The sequence below is a fragment of the Suillus plorans genome, assembly GCF_016647745.1.
Source record: "Suillus plorans strain S12 chromosome Unknown HD556scaffold_9, whole genome shotgun sequence".
In the NCBI taxonomy this organism is placed as follows: Eukaryota; Fungi; Basidiomycota; class Agaricomycetes; order Boletales; family Suillaceae; genus Suillus; species Suillus plorans.
This window is the reverse complement of record NW_024537393.1, coordinates 682853-695317: the sequence shown is the minus strand read 5'-3', so window position 1 is coordinate 695317 and position 12465 is coordinate 682853. Positions and strand designations below refer to the sequence as shown.

The 12465-nt window shown below is 47.1% G+C and overlaps 5 protein-coding genes across 5 annotated transcripts; 2 read left to right on the top strand and 3 right to left on the bottom strand.

Moving 5' to 3' along the window:
- Positions 1–786: 786 nt before the first annotated feature.
- HD556DRAFT_1343300 (uncharacterized protein) lies at positions 787–1576 on the top strand. The gene is made up of 2 exons (XM_041302167.1): positions 787–1122; positions 1330–1576. Exons 1-2 carry the CDS (start codon positions 792–794, stop codon positions 1392–1394), a joined length of 396 nt encoding a protein of 131 aa, XP_041164386.1. The 5' UTR covers positions 787–791; the 3' UTR covers positions 1395–1576.
- A 230-nt stretch (positions 1577–1806) lies between these two features.
- HD556DRAFT_1506406 (uncharacterized protein) lies at positions 1807–3154 on the bottom strand (the record flags this gene model as incomplete). The annotated part of the gene is made up of 2 exons (XM_041309034.1): positions 1807–2508; positions 2555–3154. The coding sequence occupies 2 exons, from the start codon at positions 3152–3154 to the stop codon at positions 1978–1980; spliced, it is 1131 nt and encodes a 376-aa protein (XP_041164385.1). The 3' UTR covers positions 1807–1977.
- Positions 3155–3484: 330 nt separating this feature from the next.
- On the bottom strand, positions 3485–4022 carry HD556DRAFT_1430439 (ribosomal protein L37ae; the record flags this gene model as incomplete). The annotated part of the gene is made up of 6 exons (XM_041304904.1): positions 3485–3521; positions 3574–3683; positions 3732–3779; positions 3836–3871; positions 3922–3966; positions 4020–4022. The coding sequence occupies 6 exons, from the start codon at positions 4020–4022 to the stop codon at positions 3485–3487; spliced, it is 279 nt and encodes a 92-aa protein (XP_041164384.1).
- Positions 4023–4678: 656 nt separating this feature from the next.
- On the bottom strand, positions 4679–7463 carry HD556DRAFT_1032911 (uncharacterized protein). Its single transcript, XM_041295943.1, has 20 exons — positions 7099–7463; positions 6967–7045; positions 6895–6908; positions 6746–6844; positions 6678–6687; positions 6582–6625; positions 6498–6523; positions 6418–6449; positions 6337–6361; positions 6270–6281; positions 6199–6214; positions 6100–6145; positions 5945–6045; positions 5837–5896; positions 5762–5789; positions 5656–5713; positions 5579–5603; positions 5433–5529; positions 5339–5374; positions 4679–5286 (listed from the first exon to the last, which is right to left on the bottom strand). Exons 1-20 carry the CDS (start codon positions 7170–7172, stop codon positions 5143–5145), a joined length of 1026 nt encoding a protein of 341 aa, XP_041164383.1. The 5' UTR covers positions 7173–7463; the 3' UTR covers positions 4679–5142.
- Positions 7464–10355: 2892 nt separating this feature from the next.
- HD556DRAFT_1430438 (uncharacterized protein) lies at positions 10356–11805 on the top strand (the record flags this gene model as incomplete). Its single annotated transcript, XM_041304903.1, has 8 exons — positions 10356–10498; positions 10551–10673; positions 10736–10773; positions 10823–11154; positions 11210–11281; positions 11330–11418; positions 11484–11697; positions 11749–11805. The coding sequence occupies 8 exons, from the start codon at positions 10356–10358 to the stop codon at positions 11803–11805; spliced, it is 1068 nt and encodes a 355-aa protein (XP_041164382.1).
- Positions 11806–12465: the final 660 nt, after the last annotated feature.

The window sequence follows — 12465 nt, the reverse complement described above, 5'->3', positions numbered from 1 at the left end:
CGTTCAAGGTAAATCCCTAATGGACTTGCAGCAACAAATAGTCGATGACAGCCCGAGTCCAGTCTTCGTGGCCATTGCATACTATCTGTTATCGCAAGAGGTTCTGTCAATAGACCCCTAGACTCCAGTCGTAGTCATGCGGGTGTGCAGGAAGAGGGGCGGGCGGGAAACACAGGAAGGAGGCGGATGAGAAAGATGGGCGGAAGGACAGCGAGCATGGCGTGACCAAGAGGTAGATTTGGGGCGAAGCATGAAAATTCCAAGGCAGCTATATGCAGCGGCGGGGATGCGGGAGGTGCTCATCAGTGCTTGAAGTCAGCAATGAGCTGGCAACTCGAGGGACACGTCACAATAGTGAGCCATATCTCTGCTTTTGCTTTGGCATCATGGCTGATGGTGCAATACCTAGTTCGAAGCCATCAGTACAGTTGCTTTCGGACAAATTTCGTACCGCTCGAGCAATATGAATGTCTGAATTTATCTGATCCACTGAGTAATCAACTTCTAAACTTTGTCGCTGCGCTGGCAGGGTCGCCGCATGTTCAAATGAAGAAGTGATGCGTGAGAGATTGAGTTTTCATACCAAGGTCGTAACCACTTGAATAGGTTCTTGCAGCTTCTGTCTAAATTTGTGCCATTTGACAGCAATAACAATTCTTCCAAATAGATCAGAATTGTGCCAATGCATGATATAAAAGCTGGCCGTTGTCCTATAGTAGTCCCCCATCCTTAGTGATATCATTCGAGAACCCCCTCAGAAGATTCTACATCACTTCACATAGAAAATGAAAATGCATTTCTTCCTCCTCACCATCGTTGTCACTTTGACAGCATCCATGTCTGTCAATGCAGCAACTCCATGTGTGCCTCACAACGATCCCGAAGCGACTTGCCAGACAAATAGCGATTGCTGCGATGGCTATATTTGTTTCTATCGTAGTGTGAGTATGAGCAGGTCACTGTGCTTCCATGGCTCACCTGTGCACCATAGGAGCCGGGATCAGGCAAGATCTGCCAGTAGTAGTCGATTGAGGATCGAGCCAGCAGCCCGAGAGACACGTCGCGACAGTGAGTCATGTTTCTGTTTTCGCGTTGGTATTATCAGGGTTGATGGTACAACATCTAGTTCGGAGCCAATCAGTAAAGTTGCTTGTATATATATATATATGTTTGAGAGTGGCTCGATGACCAAAAATGAGCATAGGTGAACTGAAAAACGAGGCAGTCAGAGACATAGGAATGGGCGTGAGGGTGAAAGGGCAAGTCAAATACAAAGGAATATTGATGACGAAAATGTGAAATGTTAAAAGGAAAAAGCTGAGTACGTACCAAAAAAAAGAGATCATATCAAACAATGGATCCGATATTGCATATTTTTTTGGATACAAGAATAGAAGCCCCCGCACCGCGAATAAGTATTTGAAACGGTGAGCAGACGATGACCAGTTACCAAGTCCGCAGCATACCATTCTTGAGTTCCATCAGCTCACGAGTCGAGGGCTCCAAACAATGATTGATTTGCTGGATGTTCGGCTCCTTTGGTCCCGGCATGATTGCTGCGCATATAACATTGACCTGCAGAAAACGTTAATCTCGTGGAAGGTCGTTGATAGCATAATAGATAGGTCCGCTAGAGTGGGGCCGATTTTCAAGTATTCCCATCCTACGTGATATCGCATTAAGCACCCAGTGAGTGCAATGGCAACCTGTCATTGGACCCACTTGGTGCTTAATGCGATACTGAACGACCACTTGAATTAAACTCACCAGTCAATGTTAAAAGTCAGATGAAAGCCATAACGGTGTTCCGTGAGCTTCGTTGCTGTCGGTCTGTTGTCCTGAGGACGGTCGCGGACAGTACCTAACTCCCCAATCTCATGCACAGTGTTCGTCTCGAGTTCATGCCATAGTGTGCGATCGTGAAAACGTTTGATCCCACAGAACCAATTCGCGTGACTCTCCTGTCTGTGCTCCACCTTAGCTCGAGCTGAGCTCCAGTCTTTGGCCAGGATCGGGAATATGATCTTGGGGAAGGGCATAGGCCATTTTGCTGCCAAACACGCTGATATGGTAGCTTTCGTGGTGCGGAAAGTAGGACGCATACTGAGGTCCCCAATCTGACCAGGGAATGTCGACGAGCATATCTGAGCGCAGGGCCATGTCAGAGAAGATGGCCATATCGATGACTAGGATAGATTTCCCCGCTTTGGGAAGAAACTCTAAAACTATAATTTGCGACTCCAGGGAGGGCACATAGCTCGGCATGAGTCCTGGGCGTGCTGCTTTGCCAAGGAGTGATGGATGGCCATGAACAACGATTTCCGATTCGCGTAATGATAGATGGGGGATCGTGGGAGGGTGATATATGATTCGGCACTGAGGCGACCCATCGAGCTCTTGTAACGTGTACAAGTATATCGAGCCTTCTGGGCCAATGATGACGAACTTCTGTTCATCGACTGGATAGAAACAAACTTCGTCGTAGATATCCGGTTGACATAAAAAATGCTGCTTATGCTGAGCAGCAGAATTGTCACAAAAAGGAGGAACTTACCCTATTTACATATCCCTTCCTCCAATTGATCACTTGTATGAATATGCCGCACACTAGACATTCATCTATGTCCTCTATGCCATAGACCACAAATACGCGATCGCCACAGATTACAGGCGGTGACAAAGCTGCAGCACGGTAATAGCCAGGTGCATCAAAGGTATGCTTACACTCCAAAGAACTGCACACAGCGCTCGGATGCAGACGCTGGGATGAAGCCAGTCGAAACTGCACCCGACAGACATGGTGATTTTGTTCCGCATCGGTCACAGTGACACAATCATCAGGCTTAGAACACACAACCATAAGATCCTGCAGAAGGTCGAATGTAGTAAAAAAGCCCTCGACATAACCGATAGACCATGTCCGGGAGAGCGTAGGATTCGTGCCACAACCCTGAATGTAGAGTTTGTCTTCTTTCAGCAAGTGTGACCACCAAAACCCACATTTCACATCTTGGATCGGCAACATGGGTTGCCATGTGGCAGCAGTAGTGACCACTGTTTCAAAGGTAGTGGTCGCATAGAAGTCAGATCGCCACAAAAATGCCAATTTCTTGAGCGAACACAGAGTCTTTTTGGAAACGCCGGTCGAATTCATGGTAGCGGTCCCAGCACTAATCAAGCCCTGAGCATAAATTTCAAGCTTGTATTGAATGTAGACAGAATTCCGGACCACAAGCCAAAAGATATTGCATGTCTAGCATGATCAAACATTAGCCCTGAAGGAAATTGTGGCACTATGGGGGGAATCGCCTCGCCCTTGGTGGTTCTAAGGGGGGCAGGATTCTCCATGAACTTAGTATCATGATCACGGCGGGCCCGAGTCTCCCTTTATCACTCCATTTATCACGTTATACTGAAAGAAAAAACCATATATGGGTCGAGTATATGGAACAACACACGAAGAAAAGAACCGATGATGCTTGATCTATGCCTCAGTCAACTCCCGCAGACGACGAACAGTGCTAAGTAGACAGTCAGACTTGATGCCCAACACTGTGAATGGGGATGACTCACCTCCGTACGGTAGCAGCCGCAGTCGTCGATACTGTCCATGCCCCGCCAGCGATCGTCTTTTTGCAGGAGCTGCAGTGCCAGATACCGACGGCGGTACGCTTCACGGAGTCCTGTGACGGGATGAGATTGCGCACATGGGAATATTAGACTGTGCTCACCTTGCCGCAGAAGGTGCAGGTATACCGGGCGTGCTGTGTTATTTCCATCTGAAAAACGTTAGTCTCAATACATCGTGTGATCATCATAGAGCAAAGAGGCTCACCTTTTTTACTTGCTTACGAAGCGAAGCACCGTAGCGCTAGATGAAGATGTCAAGTCCATTGTCCTGTAAGAGGACACATAACATACGGTACCGTATTTTCCCGTCACACCCACTTTGCGTGTACGTTTGGTCTGTAATTAAGGTCGTGGTTAGATAAAAACATGGTTCGGGTGATAGTACCCACCATGTTGAGGAGCAGAGGTCTTGAAGAGGGGAGTACTAGACGCGGCACTGCGAGTACAAACGGTAATAAGCTGTGGGAAATAATTAGATAAACTGTATAAGCAACAAGCCACACGGCTTGATCGGGTGCCGTTGATTTCAAGCTCCGCTATGTGACCGTCTCAAACGTTCCGATCATTAATATTGGGTTTAGGATGACGCATGTCGGTTCACCTCCGGCCGGCGGACGAGATCAACGGAAATATCATTGCACTCAACGCACTTGCTGGTATCCCGCTCGATGCCATCCAAAGTTTCCGTGCTCCTTACTTGAACTATACCGCTCAGACTTTGTAGGCGAAAGTTGATTTCACTTATGATTCTTCCTCCGCCTCCGTCACTGATACTGGCCTTACACTGGTCTTGCAAACGATGAGATACTTGAGCATGAAACTTTCAAACGCTGACACTTTACGATAGTTACTGGACATGTAGGGTTACGATCATGTTGATAGCTAGGACCATGCATAGTACTCGTTCGGCTTTTTTTACTTCTCATGTGTGTCTTACTTGACATCACAGATTATATGGAAATCTACCAGTCCTTGGCTATAGCCTTCCCCTCAATCAGGCGCACCTTCGGCGTCATTTGATTCCGTGCAGTTGATACCAAGTTAACTTTACAACAAGTTCACCGTAGAATCCCAAATAAATATAATTTTCAATCAACGACGAATACTGCAGTACTGCTCAACTGAACCAAGCACCACGAAAAAAACGACCTCGAAAGCAGGAAATGCAAAATTGAAGCCAAAGATACAAGTGCTGGTAGAGTCCAGTATAATGAAATGTAAGCAGCGAGCCCGAATATACAATAGGTTAGGGGATGTGTATACGCCGTACGAGTAAGTGCGAGATGTACGCGTAGGATACACGTCAAAGGAGTTAGTCAGAACGAGCGAGTGTAATGTGCAAGGAGCGTGGTGGAGCTATTAGCTATACTATACTACAGGAAGGCAAAACTGAGAGCAGCGCAGTTCGATATATCGCGCCATACAATATCAGTCATATTCCCATTGTGGCTGGGCCTGCCGAGTGAGGAGCCTGAGGATTGGGGCTCATGGATTGGAGACAGGAAGCATGGGTTAATGTAGAAACTCCTTACTGTCCTTCTCTGTTCCGCATGCGGTGTCACAGCCTTTGGATTCGATGTCTACCATGTCGTAGTCATCGCAGGGCTCATCAATGACAGACACGACCGTGGTCTCCACATTGACGTTCAGGTGTGCCTAGATGTTATCATTAGCGCGTTTTATCAGGCAAACGGTGACATATACGTACGCTCTTATTAGGTGAGAAAGGACCCAAGATACGTTGCTGTAACCCACGAGAAGAGTGAGTGTCACCGCATGATAAATGAATATGGCACACGGACCGATGATTTGTGAATGTTCATCGAGGCAGGGTACACATCAGCCTCGCGCTGACTCGAGAAGGTATGGTCTGAACGCAAGCGCTTCCGTGTGTTTAGTCTAACAAATATTAGTTGGCCAGTAGAAGGACATGCAGGATTGGACTCACGTTGCGAGAAGGGAATTGGCATACACTGGTCACAGTCATTAGTCACTTGCAGGGTAAAACTATGAATTCACACGTACGCTTCGAGATAGCGAAGTGCATTCCGAGGAAGATCAAGTTATGTCGCATAACCATCCACTGGTTTGTGCATCAGAAGACATTCCTCTGAAAATAGATGCCTCTTACGCAAATGAGGGATGCAATTGTGACAGCGCTAAGGAAATATTAACGACATCCTGAATGATGGCCGTGAGCACTTACCAAGTAAAACTTCCAGTCTCGAGTGTATACAAGATTAATGAGTTGATGATGTGGTTCATGCTAATGACTCATCAGATGAGATAGATACGAAGTGAGAAACGGTCCTACGTTGCGAAACCAGTGCGACTCCGTCCGAGGAATGTGACCATGACCACGGTTATGATGAATTCCACAGATGCAGATAGGGTGACACCGACAGTGAACACCCACTACATTACGGAGTGAGCTTTTGAACGATGTCCTTGGCGTTTCCGCCCACTTACTGATGGGAATGGCTTGATGAATAGCGAGAAGTGGCGAAGTCGCAAGCTACGATAGACTCACGTAAGGAAACAAATTATTGTGAACTCTGTGAAACTCACATTTCGGTTGTCGAAACTTGTAAGAACCCGTTAGTAATATATATAAAAACAATTTGCCGAGGGTAACGTACCACATGCAGCGACTGCGGTTTTATGATGAGCATAAAGAATTGAAAAATGAAAAATAAAGAAACTCACGAAGACGCAAAAATGCCAAGAAGACCTGATCATCGAACATTAGATTTAATGACGGTAAATTGGTTTGGCTGAACCACGTACAAGGGGTGCAGCGAAATACCACCTCTTTGTCACTGAAAGAAGCTCAGCTAGGTACACGGTAACCAGTTTCAATTACTGACGTTTACGAACTCTGTTCGCGAAGAAACTGCACAGGAAAAAATCTAAATCACCGTCATGCCAATTCAGTGTAGAAAGCAACAAACCAGTGGACGAGGAAGGTAACCGCGGCAGTTATGGCTACAGAGAGCTATATGAAGCATTGTTAGACCGGTTAGTTGACCCCAATAGAGAACACGAACACCTAAGGACCTAAAGTGCAGTTGTACCATAAATTATGGTGCAAACAAAAGCATTTCAGCTGACTCACCTGGGGATGACATCCATCATTTCTGGTTTATTGAAATTAACGATGACGGACTCCCAGACGGAGACGATGATGAGGATTGTGTGCATCATGTCCAGTGCCCTGCACGACAGTAAGAAATATTTCCAACCATGTCGAACTTGTACACCCACCAGACGATCAAGACCTTGAGTAAGTATCAAGTTAGAAAATGATCTTGGGGAGCAACGTATAACCAAACTCACCAAAATTTTATTTTGAGTGCAATCCGAGGGGTAAAATTTGAAATACAAGACGGTTTGAACGAACACAATGCCAGTGAGGCTTGATACAACGTGTCACAGAGGCATCCCGATAACAGACGAAGCATTACTCACCCGCAGCCAATGCAGGTGCCCAGAAGGATGGCACCGTATACCGTCGCAACGGTGGCTACATCGCCCGATAACATGTTTTGAGGTGGAACTTGAGAGGTCCAGGGGGAGTAAAGACAGGTAGTGGAAGTAAAGAAAAACAACCACAAAAAAAAAGGTTAGACACACCGCTGCACCTTTATGTAGGTACGTGATGATTAAAATTAATATCGGAAAGCTGGTCGAGATCCAGGCATGCTTTCACTGATCTCGTCATCGCGAGCAATAGAATTCTCTGATTCTAGTTCGAAGAATTCGGTATACGGTAGCGGCACAGCCACATAAGCAGGGTCAGCTTCCCGTACGTTACAGGCTAAATCCGCATTGAACCTGATAATTCGGATCTTCCTTCAAACCTGAATTCTATATAGGCAAATGAACAAGGCATATATGTGAAGTTTGACAACCTTGGTCAATATGAACGTGGATAGAGCTGGTTTGCTCTGTGGAAAGTGGACCAGCGCCCACTCCTTTAAACGAATTCCCACCTTCATCATTCTCTAAACACCGCCTCAGCGCGCCTGCACACTAACGTTTCCTCGGCACCTAATAAAGCTCGCAAAGTCTCCCACAAACGATCAGAAACCTTGCTGTGCAGTGTTGATTGTGCGGGAGTGTACATGGATGAGTGTGTCTGGCACCGCCGCTCATGGTTAGAAAAAAACTATTGCTGAGTTGCGAGCGCAATAAATCTATGCCGTACGTTTATTGCGCCGTCTCCTTCGGACTGTGGGGGCGAACAACACTTCCAGGATGGAGTAGCACTCAGGCTGGGGAATCTATTGTTTGACCCGTCACAGTCAAGTTCTTTACTAGTACTTGTAGTTCGCTGAGGTTTACCAAAGTCCAGTTCTAGCTAGTAGCAGCATACACGTGGCTATACTAGTACTAGCTAGAGTTCAGTTAACAATCAGAAGGCCAACCTTGAAGAAAAGTTGAGCCTGATAACAGAATTGAGGTGAAAAAGTCCGACCGGGGATGACGTAACACGGATAATCCTGGCCTGGCGGCAAGCGAGCGCCACTGCAATACTACTAGTACTTCGGGCCCGCGCCAAACAACATACTCTAGTACCTAATACACCACCCGCACCCTCCAACACACGTCTCTTTACGTCTCTGCTACGACCTGCAAATCCTTTGTTTCATTCTCCTCGGACTGCGAGCCTTGTAGGCGGTGTTAGTGGTGCACAATAATACGACCCGAGGCGCTACATAGTAGGGTAGGCTAATGTTTTTTTTGTTGGCTCGGCTAACTTTAGGACATATGGAAATGCTTCCCTCATCGTTGACTCTGCCGTCATTCAAGCCTCTCATAGCCACGATGAGATGATATTGGGCGCTGATACTAGTTTCGTTGGAATCACTTTGTTGGTGAGTTGTTATGTTTAAAAACAATTTTCTTTCATAACTGTGGGCGTCGGGCATACGCTAGATGACGGCAAGTTTGAGCAGGATTCGTTCCACCGTTCTGGAGGCGATCCCTGAACTGTCCGGCGGAGTGGAGTTCCCGGACTCCAGGAATACTGAAACGCTGGCAATTGAGTATTGAACTTTATCAAGGCTCTACGCCACTTTTGACCATTATCCAGCCAGTACGATTGGCTACCCGATTAGCTCTTCATTAATCATTCTTATCGCCGAATGACAGTACTAGTCTATGGTAGTGGTCTCGGACGAGGTATCCATTCTGAGACGCGAGCCTCGGATGCTTCGATCTCCATTCTTTGGTTTTTCTTCCATTTTATTTCTCCATTTACAAGCTGTCACTCGACAGTAATCTGTGCCTTTGGCAAGCACATATTATAATATAAAATACAAATCTATCACAAATAATATAATGTGGATAGGATCTACTTTTATGACGAAAAAGGTTAGTTACCGGAGTCGAGCTGGCAGCTGGACCTCATTCGATCGAGACCCGGAATCCTCGACTATACAGAAATATCGGGGTTGGCACTGCACCCCGCGCCGGTTGCAGTTATACGATATGAATTTGAAAATGTTAGAACCAGGCTATAGCTCAAGGCCTAGGACAATTGGGCCGCAGTTGTTTAGAATCAAGAAGGAACAAGCGTCTTCTATGGCCTGACTAGGGGAGACTAATACATTGGGAGAGGTCTAGACCACGCAGCAACTATCACAATGCTAAAAGTGAGTACTGTCAGGGGACCAGGTCGTCGATTAGTCAGCAGATAGCTCTGGCGCACTGGCCCAAAAACGGATACAAACCAACCGCCACAGTCGAAGGGACATCTTGAGACAGACGAAATCAACTCAAATGTACGTGCCATTAATGCACAGACGAGTCTCGTGTCTGACTGCAGTTGCCATACAAGACTATATATGTATCGTGACTACTGGCAACCAGCCGGTCGAGACTTGCCCTTCTCTGTGTTCTACTCCACTCAGCGAGCATATTAGAATGACACAAGTGTTTGTTCCCCTCAGCTCTTCGCGAATCAAATATTTCTATCAGAAGTTTATATCCTGTTTCATTTGCCAACGATCACTGCCTGGATTCGAGAGCTCGACCAGTCCTGCGGTCCATAATCAGTGCAGCGGCGGCGATCAATTCCAGGAACATTCGCCAGGCGAAAACAGAAATTCTAAGATGTCACGCTCATATCAAGTCGGAAATGATCATGGGCGAGTACTCGAGTAGTAATCCCTATACGCCTCGGCCTTACTAAATCGGTTTGATAGGTTTATGTGTTTTTGACTCACTGTCCGTAATACGCACTTTTCCGGGAGAAGATTACCTACCAGTTCAGCACTGCAGTGTTAGTCGAACCAGACGGTGTCTTAGCCGAGAAGTGAGTTCATCAATCTTATTCTCGCTCTTCGTGTGAAAAGGTACAAGTACCACCCTTGCACCCTGTCCTTCTTTGACAGGTGGAGCGTACGCGTAAGGGTTGAGCTGTTCTTGTGGTATTGATTGATTTCGCGAGTCGGGACGTACGCTATCATGATCATGTGGGACGCGCTGCGGCCAGAACATATGTCGACACGGATGTGGTCCGGTACTTTCTTCGCACGATGAAGTAGCCGTCTTGAAGTCAGCTGGATGTTATCTCAGTATCTGCGTGCACGGAGTGGTATAAGTTTGAACGCCCCACTTCCACGCACTCACTCTGATAAGCATCCTCTCCTTTGCTATCTAATTCTCGCAGTAGGTTTTGTCGCATTATCTGGTTTGATATCATTTCTCATTAGATTAGTATGCCTGGAACCACTCTCCCCCCTTTCCCGGATGATGTTCGAACACATCCGCTTTTGATTGTTGATTTTGAGCTTATCAAGGCTGGAGATAGGGAGGAAATTGATCGATTGTGGGAGGCTGCGACGACGCTCGGATTCTGGTAGTACGTCATAAGAGTTGGATCATGAGTCGGACCTACTAGATTCTTCGGACAGTTTAAAGAACCATGGCGCAGATCAAGAAGTCAACGACATGTTTGATGTCGGTGCAGAGACGCTGGCTTTGCCCCTCGAAGAACGTTTGAAGTTCGAGCAAGGGGACAACGGTCAATCTTTCGGGTCTGTCATTGATATGGCTCACATTGGCAAGCGTGCCTTATCTTATCTGTATTTTTGATCAGATACAAGAAAGCGGGGGCTCAAGCGATCGATGGAACGGGCACGTACTTCTAGACCACATCACTAGCAATAAACTGACATAAACCCAGGCAAATTCTTGGACAACATGGAATTCATGAATGTCTCTAAAGACGATGCGCTCGCATATCCACGGGTCGTTCACCTCACTTATCCATCGACCATAAACGCTCGCATGGAAAACACCGTTGCGCCATTTGTCCGCAAGTCTCTTGATGTGACATATGTCGTGTTCAATATATTTAATGATAAGCTTGGATTGCCGAAAGGCACTTTGGAGAGTATGCATGCTATGGATGAGCACAGTGCTTGCGAGGTTAGGTGCACTCGCAGCCCCCCTGTGCAGGACAAGGAAGCGATGGAAAGAGCTATGCTAGCTGCCCATACTGATTTTGGCAGTCTGGTGGGTCGCTTGATACATGCGGGTATTGTGGTGACGGAAATATTTGTTTCTCCAGACCTTCCTGCACAATCGGCTTGGTGGACTCCAAGTGATGCCCCCTGGTCATGACGAGTGGTCCTACGTCAGAGTAAGCATTTCTCTTAGGTGGCCGCAACAGACGCTCACCAACGCGTAGCCCATCCCTGGACATGCTATTTGCAATATTGCGGATGCGCTATCTATTTTCAGCGGAGGCATCCTGCAGTCCAACATCCACCGCGTTGTGTATGTACATACCAGCGAGGACCTGCTTGTGCAAACTTGCTAATTTTTCAAATCATCACGGACAGTCCGCCTCCTGGTGCACAGGCAGCATACGAGCGGTGGTCCCTGGTTTTCTTCACCCGTCCGACCAGCTCGAAAGTTCTTCGGGCCCTTGTCGAATCCAGTCCCATTATCGCAGACGCTGTGAAGAAGCAACCTGACAAGAACTTCGAGAGCGGTTCTACTGCTGCCGAGTGGCTCGCAAGAAGAGTCAGGAATCGGAGAATTAATAACAGAAGGGTGAGAATTCCAGTTGTGGTGGATAGGACAATTGATGCTGACATGGTACAGGGACCAGACACATGGGCTGCGGGCCGTGGCACTGAGCACACTCCAACGGCAGCTTAGGTTATTTGTCTGCACTATTCAACAACCAGGTTTGAGTCAGTGCGAAGGTTCTTTCTACGGTTCTGGTTCTTAATTAAAGCGAGAACACAATTTACTTACTACAAACTTGGAGAACTTGTTCTTTGCATCAGTTCTGAGCGATTATGAATTCTGCGATGTGCAGAGGAGTTGACGAGATCCGAGATGGCTTCGAGCTCGACTCGGTCTTCCCCGAGGTGCGTCACCCTCTGACGAGCGAAAGATGGTAACCAGTCCACGAGGAAGCTCCCCGCATTTGAGAAGACGAGAACTGACTAGCTGAATGATTGCGTAAAGTGGAGCCGGGTAAACTTCGTAGAATTCAGCTCTTACGGGGCAACGATTTAGGCATGCGGGAATGAATGTTGCATGAACTATGTGGTCATGTTGCAATCTAAGGCGCGAGACCGCACGAATGGACGGTACTCGCGACAGATGGACAGCAAGAAAGTCGTGGGTCTCATATCGATAGACCAGATTTTGAAACATCCCACTCGACATGGAGCTCCATGTCTCCTGAAGCCGATTGGTGATGTGTTGTCTAACTCGCGGGAGGGCCCCCACTCTGCCATGTTCGATCTCGGCATTTCAAGAAGAGACGTGCGACATGTCTTTGTTTGTCCTTGGAGCGGCTGCCAAAGA